This window comes from Chenopodium album, chromosome 7 (assembly GCF_948465745.1).
Source record: "Chenopodium album chromosome 7, dcCheAlbu1.1, whole genome shotgun sequence".
NCBI classification, from domain to species: domain Eukaryota; kingdom Viridiplantae; phylum Streptophyta; class Magnoliopsida; order Caryophyllales; family Amaranthaceae; genus Chenopodium; species Chenopodium album.
In genome coordinates, this window is record NC_137840.1 from 27,058,513 (window position 1) to 27,077,178 (window position 18,666).

At 38.5% G+C, this 18,666-nt stretch overlaps 1 protein-coding gene and 1 non-coding gene across 5 annotated transcripts; both read left to right on the forward strand.

Annotated features, from left to right (window-relative positions):
• The first annotated feature begins 13,357 nt into the window (after window positions 1-13,357).
• Window positions 13,358-17,053, forward strand: LOC145641004 (uncharacterized). 4 transcript variants are annotated; one of them, XM_081692209.1, is made up of 6 exons: window positions 13,358-13,647; window positions 14,156-14,266; window positions 14,789-14,933; window positions 15,287-15,371; window positions 16,392-16,571; window positions 16,690-17,053. In XM_081692209.1, the coding sequence occupies exons 1-3, from the start codon at window positions 13,549-13,551 to the stop codon at window positions 14,918-14,920; spliced, it is 342 nt and encodes a 113-aa protein (XP_081548335.1). In that variant the 5' UTR covers window positions 13,358-13,548; the 3' UTR covers window positions 14,921-14,933; window positions 15,287-15,371; window positions 16,392-16,571; window positions 16,690-17,053. The 4 variants fall into 4 exon arrangements, 3 of the variants coding, with proteins under 3 accessions (XP_081548335.1, XP_081548337.1, XP_081548336.1); XM_081692211.1 differs by having other exon boundaries at window positions 14,847-14,933; XR_014115089.1 differs by having other exon boundaries at window positions 13,361-13,647; window positions 14,815-14,933.
• Window positions 17,054-18,241: 1,188 nt separating this feature from the next.
• Window positions 18,242-18,347, forward strand: LOC145641240 (small nucleolar RNA R71). The gene has a single exon (XR_014115298.1). It is a non-coding gene; the product is annotated as a small nucleolar RNA R71 (small nucleolar RNA).
• Window positions 18,348-18,666: the final 319 nt, after the last annotated feature.

Below are 18,666 nucleotides of genomic sequence, written 5' to 3' on the forward strand. Positions count from 1 at the left end.
TAGGAATCATAATAACAACCTAAGCATGAACTCTATATCATAACATCAATAAAAACCATTAAAACACTTACTTTGATGCCTCGTACCTCTTTCTAATAACAAAATACACGCGTTAGTAACTTCAAGGAAAATAATAATTAAAACAATAATTAAATTAAATAATGGAAATAAAGATTTGGGACCAAACCCTCAGAAATTAAACCTTTCACGTCTAGGGCAAAGGCAACTTCGAATATGGCTAGGTGTATCTAGATCTAATGAATGTAGAATTTTGTATTTGAGAAAAGGCTAGTTTAGAAAAGAGAGAGAGTAAGGAAATCTTGATGAGAGTTGGTAGATTGTAGATGAATGAAAATTGGTTCTCGAAAACAGAGTTTTTAGCACGTTATTTATAGAGAAAATCAGCCAAAAAGATAAAATATCAAAACAGAGTTCTGGCGCACATAAAACGATGTTGGCGCCAACATTAGTGCCAACATTAGACGCCAACATTAGTGCCAGACGAATGCTAGCGCCAGGCGCTACAGTTGGCGTTTGGCGCTAATTTAGAAATTCACGCGTTTTCTTAAAATCAGATAGAAACTGCAGTACAGGAGGATAAAATCGTATCTTCCTCAAAAACTGTTCTTTGATTTTAATTAAAACTCTGAAAAGTCAACAAAAGTCAATTTATCAATGCTAATTGAATTAGGAATGAAAAGAACCTTCTAGAAGAATCTAGAAGACTAAAACCATTCCTAATTGCATTAGGAATGATAAATCTATATTAGGCCCTCCTCTAGATCATTGGGCCGCATATAAGGCTCAAAACGGGCCCAGTTCAGTAATTTGGCCATAACTTTCTCAATATTCATCGGAATTGGGCTTATAATATATCGTTGGAAAGCTCTTGTCAAACCCTATCCAACTATACTACTATTGGACCCATATAATGGACCAACCAAACTGGATTGAATGTTTTCTTAAAATAGGTTTTCAAAAACAGAGAGAAGAGAAAAAAAAAATTAAAACTATCCGCAACACTAAACTTTCCAAACTTTCACTTCATTCGATTATGATTCGACGTGAAAGGTACTCATCACTGGGTTTGGTTTTGGGGAGACACATTTGGGTGTCTACAAAGGTAAAATAAAAAGTCAAACAAATAGCTCTTGATAAGGACCTTCACAAACGGTCAAATGCAAATGAATGAACACTTTTCTATATAAAATGGGTATGCATGCATCAAGATATTCACGGTTGATAGAAACATATGGTATTCTAAGCGTAGAGAACTAATGAGGTGTAATCCACTTTCATCCCAACCAATCTAACCGCGATCTCCCTATAGCTTCAAATCTTCCCTTATTAAGCGTCTCTATGGTTCCTCAAAGGAACCGGAAAAGAGTAAAATTTGAGGGTTTCTTGACATCTAGCTTGACCTTACATCCCTTTTCCTTAGGCTTTAACTCATAATGCCCTCCCTTGGTATATGACTCAACCACTAGGTCAAAAGGACTTTCCCAAAGGTTGTAACGTAAGGGCAAAAGATTAGGGGTAGGCTAAAAATTTTAAAATTTGTTGGTACACCTAGGTTATGAAGCAAAGATTGGCCAAACCTCGACACCAAAATCGAGAAGTCATCAAACAAAAACAAACTAACACCTCCAAGCTTATTCAAAGCTATATCCATAAGCATATAAACAAAAAGCGTAAACGCTTCTCCCCCAAGCTAAAAGGAAGTATTGTCCTCAGTGCTTGAAAAGGGAAAAGAAATCACATTAAAATACTTTTGAATTTTATCAATTTCACTTTTTTTTTTTTTTTTTTTTTTTTTTTTTTTTTTGTTGTTGTTATTTTCATTTTTTTTTCAAAGCAATTGTCCATGTCTCTTTAACTTAGGATGGCTTTTACAATTTCGAATTTAATATGTCCTTGCCTCTTTTTTTTTTTACTTTGGACGACTTTTCTTTTATTCACTTACCATTATTCACAACATATTAAAAAAGACAAGCTTGCTTACAAATAGAACCAATATCCAACTTTATACACCACAAACTCCAAAAATATGACCAATTGCTTCACAAAAACCAAAAATGGAACAAAAAGAAACAAAAGGCTCAAAGTTCTAAAGATGTGGCTTGAAAAGAAGGGGAAAGCCTGAAATGGTTTGCAAGAAGGCAAATGTAAACTTAATGAACTAAAAAGAAAGAAATATCCTAAAATGAAAAATTACCACCCCAAAAAGTTGCCTTTGTCCTTCCTAGTTGGTTCGGTCTCGTGTTTGAGAATTACGAGTCAAGATTCAAGATTAGGTATGTAAAGGTCAAGGATCCATGCCGCACAATCAAAACATGATGAAGGCTTGAAAAAGAAAAATCCTCACACGGTTGTAGCAAAAACTTACTAAAGGTGTCAAATCCACCAATGGAAGCAACTCCATCTTGCTAAAACTTACTAAATTCTTATGTCAAAGAATTTAGGCCTATTGCTTGTTGTACCATGTTGTACAAGATGATCTCTAAAGTTCTCACAAACAGGATTTCTAAAGTGGTGGGGACTGTTATTAATGATGCTCAAGCTGGGTTTATCCCGGGTAAGCACATTGGTGACAATATTCTCCTGGCTACTGAATTGATCAAATGCTACTCTCATAAGTTTGTTTCTCCTAGGTGCATGATCAAGATTGACTTGAGGAAGGCCTATGACTCTGTTGAATGACCCTTTTTGCAGACTGTTTTAGAAGAGCTTGGTTTCCCTCATTCTGTTGTGAAGTAGATTATGACTTGTGTCTGTTCTGTTTCTTACTCTGTGATGGTTAATGGCTTTCTTGCTAAGCCTTTTTCTGCAAAAAAAGGTCTTAGACAAGGAGATCCTATGTCTCCTTTTCTCTTTGCTCTATGTATGGAGTACCTATCTAGGTGCCTCAAGGAAATGACTGGGAATCCTAATTTCAATTTTCATCCTAGATGTGAGAAATTAGGTATTACCCACATGATGTTTGCTGATGATCTTCTCCTCTTATTTAGGGCTAATTTCGTCTCTATTCAGCTTCTCTTGCAGGCTTTCTAGAAATTCTCTTGTGCTTCTAGTCTGATGGCTAATTTAAGCAAGAGTGAGGTTTATTTTGGAGGCATCTCTGATTTTGATAAAGATCAGCTGCAAACTGTTCTTGGTATGAGTAGAGGTAGTTTGCCTTTTAGATATCTTGGGGTTCCCTTGTCTTCTAAAAAGCTTACTGTTGCTCAATGTAGGCCTTTGGTTGAAAGGGTTACTGCTAGGATTGGATGCTGGACTTCTAGACACTTATCTTATGCTGGCAGGTTACAACTTATCAAAAGTGTTCTCTTTGGTATTCAGGCTTATTGGGCTCAGATTTTCATTCTACCTAAGAAGATTCTTAGGGAAATTGAAACTAAGTTCAGGATTTTTCTTTGGACTGGGAAGAACACTTATGCAAAAAAGGCCCCTGTCTCCTGGCATCATATGACTCTTCCTAAGGTTTGTGGTGGCTGGAATATTACCTTTCTTGGTGATTGGAATAAAGCTGCTATATGCAAGGTTCTTTGGGATCTTGCTCACAAATCTGACAATATGTGGGTGAAATGGGTGCATACCTATTATTTCAGCAATAGGAATATTTGGACTGCTACTATTCCCAAGAAATGCTCCTGGGTTTTGAAGAAAATCTTGACTTGCAGAGATATTATTGATGATATTGGTGGCTGGTCCTCTATTATGAAAAATGGGAAAATGAGTATTGCTAAACTTTATGCCCGGATTTGACCACAGGCTTCTAAAGTAGGGTGGAAAAGAATTGTTTGCAATAACCAAGCCGCTCCTAAGAGTATTTTCATTACTTGGTTAGCTCTGCTTGATAAACTTGCCACTAAGGACAAAATTGTTAAGTGGAATACAAGTTGTGATCCTATTTGCTTTTTTTGCCATAACTCTTTTGAAACTGTCTCTCACTTGTTCTTTTCCTGTCCTTACTCTAAGACTATTTGGGAACAGATTTTGAAGCTTCTTGATGTGAAAAAAGCAGTTCAACCTTTTCACATTGAGCAGTAATGGATAGTTAAGAATTGCAGGAAGTCTAGCAGCAAGGGTAGAGTATACTCTATGTGTTTTGCTGAGGCTATCCACAGTATATGGCTGCAAAGGAATAGTTTGATGTTTACAGGTGACTGTAAACCTGCAGAAACTGTTTTTAAAGACATTATTTTTCATGTTGTTATTAGATTTAAGGGAGCCGACAGGAAGCTGCTTTTGCTTCATTGATTTTCTGGTTATAGCAGTTTGGTCTCTGGTCTGCTGTTTTCTGGTGTTGTTCTGTTTGGGTGGCAGCTGGTTTCTGGTCAGATTTTTGTCTACTGTGCTGCCTGCAGTCTTCAGCAGCCTAGTTTTATTTGGTGGCAGCTGGTTGTTGTTTTGGGTTGTTGTTGCTGTTGCTGTTCTGTTGCTGTTGCAGTTCTGTCTTGCTGTTTCAGGTCTGCTGCAGGCTGTTCTGGGTGGCAGCTGGTGGCTTGGAGCTGCTCTTGGTCTGCAGGCAGTTTTGGCAGCTTTTCTGGTCTACTGTCAAGCTGTTAGTTGCTGGTGCTGCTGTTCTGTTCTGCTGTTGCTGTTCTTGGCTGCTGGTGTTGCTGTTTTCTGGTCTGCTGCTGCTGGTTTTAATCTGCTGCTACTGCTGGTTTTAGTCAGCTTTTGGAATTATTTTGTTTTCTGGTGTTTTGCTTGGTTGTTTTTTTGAGTTGTTGTTTTCCCTCTTTTGTCTAGTCCTGTTGCTTTTGCAGCTGAGTCTAGGTGGGGGTTGTGGGGTGTGGTGTTTGTTACTTCTTAGCTTTTGTAAGTTGTAACTTTCCGTTTTGGTAATAAAATTCTTCATATTTACCAAAAAAAAAAAAGCAACTTCATCTTACCACAAACCAAAAGAATCTGCCTTCAAGGCCCCAAAAGGTCTAAATCGCTACCTTAGCATACCCTATCCTAGAGTTAACCGCAAATACTCTCAAAGCATGCATACCGATAAAACATAGGAAAGCATACATTCAAAGGCAAAATTTCGAGTTGTAGAATGTCCAAAGATAAGAGCTAAACAACCAAGAAGAAAAGTATAGCCTCAAAAATGATTTTATTTTTATTTGAAAGAAAGGAAAGAACTAAAAATCAAAATAAAGAGAGAAAAGCAGAAGAATGAAAGCAATCACAAGTAATACTCAATCATCAAACAAGCAGTCATTCGGAAACAGCGCCAATGACCCCAAACACGCTAGGTGTTACAAGGAAAACATCCTCAAATCATTCAACTCATCCTAGACCTAATCCTAATCTAAGCAATCAAGAAAAGAAAAATAAGAGAAATAGAAAGATTTCACCGAGCGCCAAAGCTATGCTACATAAAACAAAGCAAAAGAGCACCTTACGAATCGTCGAAATCCAAAGCATAAGCAATAGAGTAAAGTGAGAAAAAAAGAACTATATACAAAAAAAAAAAAAAAAAAAAATTGTTAGTATCTTCCAAAAAAAAGCAAACAAAAGAATACTTATTAGAAAACTATATACAAAAGCTCGAAAAACATCATCATCATCAATGGTAGAAATCCCAAAACATCATCATCAAAAGTAAGACAACATAACAGACAACATACCAACTGGACTACCAAAAGCAAATCAAGAAAACCTACCAAAACCTTTTTAAAAATATCCCCACAAGTCCAAGGTGCCTCCCCCAAACCTACCCTAAAACACCCATTTCGACACCCCCTCACACAAGGGCAACTATAAGAGAGGTATCAAAAAGGGTAAATAAACAACCCAAGGGGAACTAATGGCCACTAGGGCCGGCACCACCATCACCCGCATCCCCATCATAAGAGAAGCCCGATGGGGGGCCATAGGGATCCCAACCACCGGAATAACTGGTTGGGCACCCATAATGACCTCTGAAAAGGTCAAGTTTGGATGCGGTCAGCTGGTCAAATGGCCCGGGTTGAATGCAAAGCTCGGGGTGAGTGGGGTGAACATAGGGGTAGTTAGGATCACCCCTATAGTCACTCCCCCCCCCCTCCAAAACCCGGTAGTCATAATGACCGGACACACCGGGGAATCGCGCCTAGGCACATCGAGGTTTAAGACCCCTTGCCAATAAGGGTACGTAGGGAGGTTGACACCACCCCAAGATGGCACGGGCCCTAGTTAGGCCGGCTCATAAGGGTAGTTAACCGGAGGAGTGACCTCCCCCTTACGTAAACTAGCATTGTACAAGGCACTAGTTTGAAAAGCTAAGTTTTGGTTTCCGGCATATATACCTTGCATGCTTAATTGCATGCGCTCCATTTGCTCTCGCATGGCCGCCATCTCCCTAAGATAGGGATCTTGTTGGTAGTCATGTTGTTGTCGATGTTGTCTTCTACTTCAATGTTGTTGAAAGAATCGTTGTTGCTGTTCTTGTTGTTGTTGTTGTTGTTGATGATGATGATGTTCTTGTTGTTGTTGTTGTTGTTGTTGTTGTGGTTGTTGTTGTTTTAGTTGTTGTTGTTGTTGTTGTTGTTGTTGTGGTTGTTGTTGTTGTTGTTGTTGTTGTTGTTGTTGTTGTTGTTGTTGTTCTGCTTCCTCTTCATCACCATCATCATCATACTTATTCACATCCTCATCCTCATCCATATCAACTACTACTTGCCCCATATCCCTAAGGGGAATCCAAACATTCCTAGCCTCCCCACTAATAGAAGTTGCGGCCGGGTTCGGAAGCAAGCAATAGTGCTCATTTCGCACAAACCAAGAATAAACATCGGCGTTCCTTATACTAGTAATGAAGCGTAAAGTGTTGAGTTGCTTCAAATTTAGTAACATATCTTCACTCCCTCCAACTGGAGTGCAAGACCTCAAGAACCCGTCATGTTTGAAATGAGTAATCAACCTCGTCACCATTCCTCCACAATGAATCTCACTAGTTTTGACCCCACTAATTATCGCCCGGCAACACTCCATAAAAATGTATCCAAAATTAACCCTAGGCCCAAAATCCGACTTGGTGGACATCCAAAGAACCATAGTCTCTTCCCTAGAAAGTTTTCCAAGGTCTTGCTTGTTGAATACGACATAACTAAGGACCCTGTGAAGAATCCTAAGGGCTGGATGAATTATTTCACTAGCAATTGATTTCTTGGAGTCAAAATTTTTCTTATGAGCAATGGTTCTCCACCAAGAAACCTCATTATAAGTAGCCGGGTTGAAAAGGAGTGGCTCAAAAAAATCTATATGAGGATTGAACCCAAGGGCTTCATTAAATTCGTAGAGGGTTAAAGTGTGTTTGACATTGAACAATTGGATTGAGATAAGAAAACCTTTATCCCCCACCCTATTGTATTCAAATGTAGAGAAAAACTAGATGGTGGGTTCTAAATATGTTATAGGAGAAGTTTTAGCAAACTCAATCAAACGGAGGTTGTGGAGAAGGATGTCAAGGTCGGAATCGATTCCTAACTTGACCATGTCATCACGATGATAATTTTGTGTTGGTCTAAACTTTTGGGATTTCAATTTGTTATATATAGGAGCTCGTTTAGACCGGTTGTAAAATTTGAGAGGTGGGAGAGGTGGAGGTGGGTTATTATCTTGAGGAGTGGGATTGGGAGGAGGTTGGCTTTGGGAAGATTGGCCTTGAGAAGATTGGTCGGGAGATTGGTGAGAACGATTCTTGTTACTCTTGCCTTTTCTCAACAAATCCATGATCACCAAATTAAATAACACCAAATAGCTCAAAGGAATTCACACCAAAAACTTCTCAACACTAATACTACAACCAATACTCCACATAACTTCACAACACCACCCAATACTACAAAGTACCTATTTCAAACCGGAAAATAACCAAAATACAAACAACAACAAACAAAATTAACAATCAACATCAAAAGTAAACCCAATTCACTTAAAACAATTTCAAAATCACCATACAATTAACCATAATCATCATATGCATACTTAACCAAGGTAAATCAAAATCAATGCACAAAATCAATAATTGACAAAAATAGAGCAAGGATTAGGATTATACCAAAGTTGTAGACACAAAGAAGCACAAGAACACCAAAAACGAACCTAGCACAAATCAAGCTTAAAAGTGCTTCAAGAACCCGAATTTCCCAAAAACAACGAGAAAACGATCCAAACTTGATGAAAATGGAGAAAAGTAAGAGATTAAGATGAAAAATTGAGTGAAATTAAGAAATTTGAATTGAAGTTTATGGGTTGGGGGTTAGGGTTTGAGAGGAGGATGAGAGAGAAAGAGGGTAAAAGATGAGTGAAACAGAAAATAAGAGAGGAGAGAGAAAGAGAGGGGAACCGTACATTATTAACCTCAGCACGTTGCGCCTGCTCCAGACATCGCCGCGCCAGCGGATAGATATCCGCGCCCGCGTGGATTCTGCGGACAGCCCGCGGCGAGTTCCTGGAAGAATTTGGAAAAAATTACCTTAATGAGGGTCCGTGGGCTCTCTAGACTGACGCGCCCGCTCCAACTTTGCCCGTGCCCGCGGGGAGCCTGCAGGTAGCCCGCGGCAACAAACTGATTGGTTTTTCTATATTTTTTCTTTATTGTTGAGCCGCGCCCTCTCTATTTCATCCGCGGCCTCTCTCTTTCATCCGCGCCCGCGGGTAGCCCGTGGGACAACCGCGGGGAGTTCGTGGTCGGATTTTGTACTTTTTATCATTTTAAAGCTCAGGACCCCCGCGGCCTCCCCATGTTCGCGGGGTGTCCTCTCCTCTGCTTCACAAACTATTCTTGTACTCTTCTCATTAAGCACCCTAAATCCATAGTTGATGATGGAAAACAACCTACAAAACAAATCAAAACAAGAAAAATAGTAAAAATGAAGACTAACAAACAAAAATAAAAGAGAGAAAAGAAAAGAGAAAAGAGGTTGAGAATCCGGGTTGCCTCCCGTAAGCGCTTTTGTTTTACGTTGTTAGCTCAACGATTACCACCCATTCAAGGTGGTTGTCGGAGAAGCAATGTGTGAACAAGGCCAACAAAAAGCACCATCAAAATACTTCTTGAGGTGATAGCCATTGACTTTAAACGAAGAAGAAGAATCCATCATTGAGACCTCTACAACACCACTTGGAAAGATACTCTTAACCAAATAGGGACCGCTCCATATTGACATAAGCTTTCCGGGAAACAACTACATTTTTGAATTGTAGAGAAAAAATCTTTCTTCTCAATAAGTTTGTCACGTGTTTCCTTGGAAGGTGCTTTGTACACACTAGCACAATCATAAGCATCAAGCCGAAGCTCCTCTAGCTCATGAAGATCCAACCACCTTTTCTCCCTCGCACTTGCCAAGTCAAAATTTATCTTCTTGATTGCCCACAAAGAACGGTGTTCAATTTCAACCGGGAGATGACATGACTTGCCATAGACTATGCGGTATGGAGTGGTACCTATGGGGGTCTTGAAAGCAGTTCGATAGGCCCAAAGAGCATCATCCAATTTTTCCGACCAACCCTTTGGATTTCTTGCAACCGTCTTTTCAAGGATGAGCTTGATTTGACGATTAGAGACTTCCACTTGACCGCTCAATTGGGGATGATATGGGAAGCCAAATATTTGATGGACTCCATACATCCTCAACATATTTTGAAAGGCATGGTGAATAAAATGAGAACCGTTGTCGTTTATCACCGCCTTTGGCACCCCAAATCTTGGAAAGATTATTTTCTTAAACAACTTCATAACCAGCTTGTGGTCGTTAGTTGGGGAGGAAATGACCTCAACCCACTTAGACACGTAGTCCACCACCACAAGGATGAATTGATTTCTGAAAGATTAAGTAAATGGCCCCATAAAGTCAATACCCCATACATCAAACAACTCCAACTTGAGTATGGGTTGTTGAGGAATTTCGTTTCTCTTGGAGATGATCCTAACTCTTTAACATTGGTCACATGTCTTTACAAAGCCCCATGAGTCCCTAAAGAGATGTGGCCACCATAAACCGCATTGAAAGACCTTAGTGGCGGTCTTAGAAACACCCATGTGGCCCCCGCTTGGATCCGAATGACACATTTTCAATACACTAGCCGCCTCTTCATTTGGCACACAACGTCTAAGTAAACCATCGATCCTCGCTTGTATAAGATGGGATCATCCCAAACATAATGCCTAGCCTCTCTCTTGAGCTTCTTTCTTTTGTTCTTAGAAAAGGAAGGAGGAAACTCCCCACATGCAAGAAAATTCACCAAATCCGCAAACCATGGGAGCTCCTTTGCTTTAATAGCATACAAGAAGTCATCAATCATCCTATCCTCAATTGGAGAACCATCATCATGAATTTGAGAATCATCTAGACGAGAAATATGGTCCGCCAGAACATTCTTCGCTCCTCTCTTATCCCTAATCTCAATGTCAAAGTTTTGGAGCTCAAGAACCCATCGGATCAACCTTGGCTTGGACTCTTTATTGGCAAAAAGATACTTGAGAGCCGCATTATCCATGAAGACTATGGTCTTGGAACCCAATATATAACAATTGAACTTCTCAAAAGCATGAACTATTGCTAAGAATTCCTTCTCCGTTGTAGTGTAATTCCGTTGAGCTCTATTGAGAGTCTTGGATATATAATAGATTACATGAAGCTTCTTGTCCACTCTTTGACCTAAGACACCTCCTATTGCCGAATCACTTGCATCACATATCAACTCAAATGGTAAATCCCATCTTGGAGCTTGAACAATAGGAGTTGAGATTAGAGCTTTCTTCAACTTATTGAATGCCTCTAAACACTTATCATTAAATACAAACTCGACATCTTTTTAAAGGAGATCATTGAGGGGCTTTGCAATGATCAAGAAATCCTTGATGAATCTTCTATAAAACCTGGCATGCCCTAAGAAAGATCTCACTCCTTTTACATTCACTGGGGGTGGAAGCTTTTCAATTACTTCAATTTTAGCATTGTGCACCTTTATCCCCTTGTGAGAGATCTTGTGGCCAAGGACAATGCCTTCCTCCACCATGAAATGACATTTTTCCCAATTCAAGACTAAGTTCATCTTCTCATACCTTGCAAGACATTTTTCAAGACTTTCAAGGCATGCCTCAATTGAAACACCTCCTACGGAGAAATCATCCATAAAAACCTCCATCTCCTCTTCCAACATATCTCCAAATATACTCATCATGCATCTTTGAAATGTCACGGGAGCATTACAAAGGCCAAATGACATTCTCCTATAGGCAATGTACCATATGGACAAGTGAAGGTTGTTTTCTCTTGGTCATCCGGGTGGATAGCGATTTGGAAAAATCCCGAATAACCATTAAGAAAGCAATAGAACTTGTGCCTTGTTACTCTCTCAAGAATTTGATCAATAAAAGGAAGGGGGAAACGATCTTTCTTTGTGGATGTGTTTAGACGTCTATCCCGTGACCGTCCTCGTCGGAATGAGCTCACCTTTCTCATTCTCAATGACGGTCATACCTCCCTTCTTTGGGACAACGTGAACGGGAGAAACCCACCTAGAATTTGAAATGGGGAATGTGATTCTCGCATCCAAAAGTTTGATGATCTCCTTCTTCACTACATCTCCCATTTGGGGATGTAGCTTTCGTTGCCTCTCAATGGATGGTAGAGTACCTTCCTCAAGAGTTATCTGATGTGTACATAAAGCAGGGCTTATACCGTTGAGGTCATCAATGGTATATCCCAAAGCACCTTGATGCTTCCTCAAAACATCACACAACTTTTGAGCTTGGTGCTCACTCAAAGAAGAGCTAAAAATCACGAGAAAAGTTGAGTTGGGTCCCAAAAATTCATACCTAAGGTGTGATGGAAGAGTTTTGAGCTCAACCATTGATACACCTTTACCTTCCTTTGAAGTGGCAGCTTGCAAAGCTTCTTAGCTTGAAATATTCATGCACATATGCTCATCAACTTCCTCAATGCTTCCATTTAGCAAATCCTCATACATTGTCATTTCCTTGATAGGACCGCCTATCTTATCCTTATTCAACAAGTCATTCTCAAGAGGATCATTAGAAGTGAGCAAGTGATCATGCATGGAAGATACAACAAGATCAAGAGAATCAATCAACATGCAATTTTCTAAAGAAGAACATGGATACCTCATGCTTTCATTTAAGTCAAATTCAATAACCTCTTCTCTTACCTTGAGTGAAATTTTTGCACTCTTAACATCAATCATAGCACCCGAGGTAGCAAGAAAAGGTCTACCAAGAATAATAGGAATGCTAGCATCTTCTTCCATTTCAAGAACCACAAAATCCACCAGAATTACAAACTTCCCTACTCTCAAAAGAACATCCTCCACCTTACCTTTAGAAATCTTAATTGACCTATCGACCAATTACAAGGTAATTTTGAAAGTCATAAGCTCCCCTAACTCAAGTCTTTGATAAATTGAATATGGCATTAGGCTAACACTAGCTCCTAAGTCACATAAGGCATTATCAATTTGCATCTTGTTAATGGCACAAGGGATAGAGAAGTTTCCGGGATCTTTCAACTTGGGTGGTATCTTGTCCATTATAATTGCACTACAATTCTCGGTCAAGTTGACCGTCTCCACGACATCACAAGTCCTCCTACCACTCAAAATGTCTTTTAGGAATTTTGCATAGTTGGGCATTTGGGTAACAACTTCTGTAATTGGTAAAGAAAGATGAAGTTGCTTAAGCATATCAATAAATCTTCCAAATTGTTCATCCAACTTACGTCTCATGAGTTTTTTGGATATGGAAGCTTGGGTTTCACAATTTATTTCTCTACTCTCACCTATCTAGGTGTCTCAATCACAACCACACTCAAAGATGCACCATCTCTCTCATCCTCTACCAAGATCTCCTTGGGAACCTCCTTAGTTTCACTCTTCCTAGGCAAACTCTCCTCAAAAACCTTATCACTCCTTGTAACAATAGCATGCACGGGTCTCTTGGAATCTAAGAAGGACTAGCATGGTCTTTCAAAGCATTGACAAGTTGAGAAATTTGGTTATCAAGCATCTTTTTATGAGTCATCATATCATTGAATTTCTTGTCACTTACGGTCATGTAAGTGTTCAACAACTTTGTTTGATTTTCAATGATTTCATCCAAATTAGTCCTAGAAGAAGAGGATTGTGAATAGGAATTATCACCTTGCACTAGTAGAAAAATACAAAAAGGCACCGCTAAATGGCCACCGGTTTTCGAAAACCGGTGGCTTAAAAAATGGGCGGGATTATATATATTTAAATTGCCACCGGTTCAAACTAAACCGATGGCATAAATGGTAAAGGCCACCGGTTTTAAACCGGTGGCTTTGTTAAAAAAAAAAACGCGCCTCATGTCTTAATTATATTAGCTTAGCTATTCTTCCCTCTTCTCGTACTCTCTCCTTTGTTTTCTCTCTCTTCTCGATTTCTCCGTCTCCTCTCTCTTATCTCTGCTCAAACCCTCCTTTCTCTCTCTTCACTTGCCTCCTCTTGCTCCATCTACCGCCGCTCCACTCTTTCTTTCTTTCACTCCTCTCTTGGCAGCACTAATGGGGAATTCAGGATTTGAGGATGACGGCGGTTGTGAATGTTGTCACCACCATCGTAATTGACGGTCTATTTATTTATCGGTGCCAGATCTTTGCAGGTGTGGTGGGATTCTTCACGAAGGTATGTGCTCTTCGATTTGAGATCTAGGGTTTCTGATTTATATTTACTTTTTTTTCCACTTTTTTGTCTGAAATTTGTTATTACTGTTCAATTTTAAGCTATAATGCTCTTCAATTTTGTGATTGTGGTGTAATATTTGGATTAGCTTATAAATATTGTTATAGCATATTAGTCAGATTTGATAATTTCGTGATTAATTTGCTAGTTTCGTGATTATTTTGCCGGTTTATAGAATTCTATTGGTTATATGCCGATATGCTTCCGCTATTTGCTTGAATTGTGTATATTTTGAAATTGATTTGTTTTGCAATTACTTCGGTAGAATATAACCCGAGTTATTCTGATATAATGCTGCTATTTGATTAATTTGTGATTAATTTGCTAGCTAATGCTAATAGTATAGTAATTGTGTTGCTGCTACTAGTGCTACATGTCATTGCATTATTCGCGTGGTGTGAAATTCAACCTTTCATTACTAATATTAAAGATTTTATGTGTTTTTTTGCAGGCTATTACTTCAACTGGAACAAAGAAAGGTAAACTATTTTTTGGTGATGTGAGTACTCAGGTGAAAAACAACAATGTCACAGCTGATATCAAAGTGGACACCGGCTCTAATGTGAGTCACAATATTGCTAGAATTTGTTGGATATGATGTTTTGATTCTTGAAGTATTCTAAGCTGTGTTCTATCTTTTTTTGACTTGAGATTATGTTAATTTGGTTTTTTTATATCCCGGAGTATAGTTATTGTTGTTAATTGTACTGTTTTATGAAGAGTAATTATGAATGAGTTGTCATGGTGATAAATTAGTTTTTTTTTTTTTTTTTTTTTTTTTTTTTTTTTTTTTTTTTGTGTCTAGATTGAGTTGTCGTATCACTAGCTTGAAAATCAGTGTTGAAGTCTTGACTAAATGATTGTTACTTAGAGGCTTCTTTAGAAAGACTACTGCTATTTGCTGCTTGTCTATTTCTTTGATTTTTACTCAAGTATTGAGGATGACAAGTAACAGATAGTTACACTTTTAAAAGTATCTTCAATTCACCATTACAAGTCTTCTATGTTGTCATTGTCCTTTAGAAGGAAGATTTGGTTTATTTTTGAACTTCATTTAGCTTTGTGTGATTCGTGCATACTGTAGCTTAGTTGGGGTTATGTTGTGATGAGGTTGATGAACATGTTCTCTTCATGGCACCAAGGTGATTATGGTGACTGTGGTCGCGATTCGCTAGCCCACTCCATTTCTCTATCTCTTCTTGAGTCCTCTGCTTAAATCCGAGAATAAGGTACTTGTATTTTTTTCGATTTCTTTTTTTTTTGGTTGCTGAATTGTGTTTTTAGGGTTAGGATCTGGTTCAGATTGGGCTTTAATTTCTTGGAATTCTGATTTGTTTTGGTTTGAATTGATTTGGAATTAATTAGGTTGTTGTGTTAATGTGTGACAGACATGTTTCAATTGTAATACCAAGAACCCTACTTGTGTTAATGTATTGATAATCTATAAAAAGAAAATTGTGAATTTGGAATACCCTTGATTTCAGAATTTTTAACTGGGGTTTATTACAATATTTGTATGATCAACTTCAAATGTCAATTTTATAAATGTAATAATGTCATCATGAAATTGTGCTGATTTTAGGTACCATCACAAGGAGAGAATGTAACTGATACTTCTCCTCAAGGCCGGGGCACCAGACCTTTAGACGTCACGGTCCCGGAATCAGGTAGTTGTGAGACTCTTGTGTATTTGTGTACTATGTAAGGCTGCCCCATTGTTCCCTTAATCCCTTATTATAATTTCACATTTGATATAGTGTTCATACATATTGAATTGGCTCGTAAATGTGGAGTACATAATTGATGATTGTATAATATTGTATAATTTTCTTTTAAATGACAATGCTACATTGATGTATTGTTCATGTGATCTATGGTTTGTTTTGTTTGTAAAAATTTGCTTGGGAGTTGGGATGATTTTAATGTTTTTGCAGTTTTTGAGAAGAAATATTGTGGACATGAACTGCTGGTAACCTGTAATGTGATGGCTTCTTTCTTTCCTTGCTGATAGGCAGATTGAGAGAGTGGAATTTATTGGTTATTTGATTTGTTTTACGTTTCAAATGGTTCATGAGTTATCCTCCTCACCTTTGACTGGATTAATGCCAGGTTGTTGCTCAAGTTAAAAGAACTGATATGAACACATTTTATTTCTTTTCTTCATTTCTGGTTCATTTTATATGGTCCCCGTAGTAATTAGTAAGGATGATTGAAGTGAGGGGCCATAACAAAGGAGTGTGGCTTAGTTATTTTAGTGATTGGGAGATTTCTTGATAGTGGTATCTAGAATATTAGACAATTTATCTGTCAGTACTCTTTATGGTTTTCCGGTTGAATAGGATTGTTTTGGTAAGGGGAAATAAAAAGCTTAACTATAATTTTGACCCGTAGAACTACTTGAATATGTTTGTTTTTGGTTGTTATTGCACACCAAGATATGTCGTGTTTCAGTTTCTTGTATTTTAAGGTTGTCTTAAACTCTGTAAAAAAAAAAAGGTGGTCTCAAACTCTGTCAAAAAAAGAGCATGGGAACATCTTCATGCTAATTGATTCAGGCTTTGATAGAATTAGTTAGTTTGTTTACCAGATTTATGTATCTTGATTTCCTTGATTATTTTTTAAGATTTATTTTATTTTATTGGAATCAATGATTATCATCATCTTAATCTCAAGTTCCATTGTTCAAGTTTGAATTGTAGAACATCCTCGCAAGGCTGCTGCTGCTGCCTCGCAAGGCTGGGCTGCTGCTGCAGCTGCTGCCTCATAAGGATAATGGCAGACCCTTCGTTTCTGCATAAGCTTCTGTTCGAGCAGTTTGTCACTATAGCTTGTTCTGTTCGGTCTGAACTGAAAAACCGGAAGGGCAGGTATAATAGTGATTGACTCTTTCATAAGTTCCATTCCCTCTGATGTAACAATCTCATTGCTTACAATGTCAATCATCAAACAACTGTCTGACCAAAGTTTTGTGTTTGTTTGTAACAGAATAAAGAAGGATTGGGGTTTAACACTTATAAATGTACTCACAGTAGTAGCGTGCACGCTCCTTGCTGCTCATATGTCAATACCTTCAGCTCTGATCTACAGAACAGACTGCAGAAGCTCCCAAACAACATATTTGAAGCAAGTTATCGTTATAGAGAATTTGATCTGTAGAAAAGAATTCTGTATTTTTTATGCAAGGCTGTATCTTTTTTATGCAAGGCTGTACAATTTAGTTTAGTGGGATTTATAGCAGGGGCACTTCAGAGCGCCTTGTGAGTTCATGGCGTTGTTCTGCTACTGTGCAGCCTCTTTATTTGTAACCTTGTATTTTATTTTATTTTTTTGGACAAAAATTGTAATATTACATCATTTTTTTTTATAAATATATGTAAGTTTATGTATATGTTAGTGTTTATATATCAATTTAAGTGAAAAAAATGCAAAAAAAAAGTTTTTTTTTTTTTATTTTTTTTGCCATTACTGGCACCGATTTTGAACAGGAACCGGTGCCAATAACCCTTACCAAAAAAAGCGCCAAGGGTTATTGCAACCGGTTAACCGGTGGCAATACTAGTTTTTGCCACCGGTCTTGAACCGGTGGCTTTGCATCAGACTATTGCCACCCCCCAAATGCCCACCGGTTCAAAACCGGTGGCATAGGGGGCTTTTGAACCGGTGGCCAAATGCTTTTTTCTACTAGTGTTGAGTCTTTGGAGCAAATCCGGGTGGAGGGCCTCTTTGAGCATTATTTTGAAAATTGCCTCTCCCTTGATTGTTCCAATTACCCCTATTTTGACTTTGACCATAACCTTGATTATGGTTACCACTACCTTGAATATGATTTATATAACCTTGTTTTTTATTACTATAATTTTGGTTTTGATTTTTTCTACTGTAACCTTGATTGTTATAGTTACCTTGAGAACCTTGGTTCCTATAACCACCACCTTGGTTATAGTCGTCAAAATTACCTTTGTTTTTGTAATTCCTATTCCATTGACCCCTTTGACTAGCAAACCTTTGCACATTATTATTATTAGACACATAGTTCACATGTTCACTCTCATTGTTATCAAAATCATCATTACCTTCTGGAAAAATATGAGGGCAATTACAAGCATCATGATCATATGAACCACACACATCACAAAACAAACGACTACTAGGCATGTTACTAGAAGAAGGAGGAGGATGAGAGTTAGAAGGAGTACATTTCCTCTTAAATTGTGAGGGAAGACTTGGAGCTTGGGAAGAAGAACTCTCCAATTTTTCCTTGATTGCTATCACTTCCTTCCCTAAGTTTGTCATTTGTGAGGAGAGATTGTTGATTGCATTTAGATGATCAACGGAGTACACCGAAGAGCTACTCTTGCTAGTTGAATCTCTCTCACCATCTTGCTAATCTCTATAGTACCTCAAAACATCCTCATTGATGTATACCACTTCTTCTTCCGTCCTATTCATGATGGGACATCCGGCTCCCCCATCAAGGCACGACTTGCCTTGGGGACTTAGGCCTCCATAGAAAATTTGAATAATTTGATAGGTTGGAATTCCGTGGTGAGGAAATTCCCTTTGATACTCCTTATAGCTCTCCTACGCTTCATAGAGGCTCTCACTTGGCTTTTGTTTGAAACCTTGAATCAAAGCTCTTGCCTCCGCCGTTTTCTTTTGTGGATAGAAACGGGTTAGAAATTCTTTTGTAACCTCGTCCCATGTCGTTAGAGAATTCGGCTTAACCTCCTTTTCTAGCCATTCCAAAGCACGCCCAATGAGAGAAAAGGGAAAGAGCTTGAGGCGGATAAATTCTTGGGAAACTCTGTTCACTTTGATAGTATTGCAATATATTTGAACTCCTTGAGATGATTTAGTGGGCTCTCATGCATGGCTCCACTAAATTGTCGCCTCTCTATCAAAGTGATCATAGCCGGCCTAATTTCAAAATCATTTGCCGGTGTTGTAGGTGGAGCAATTCCA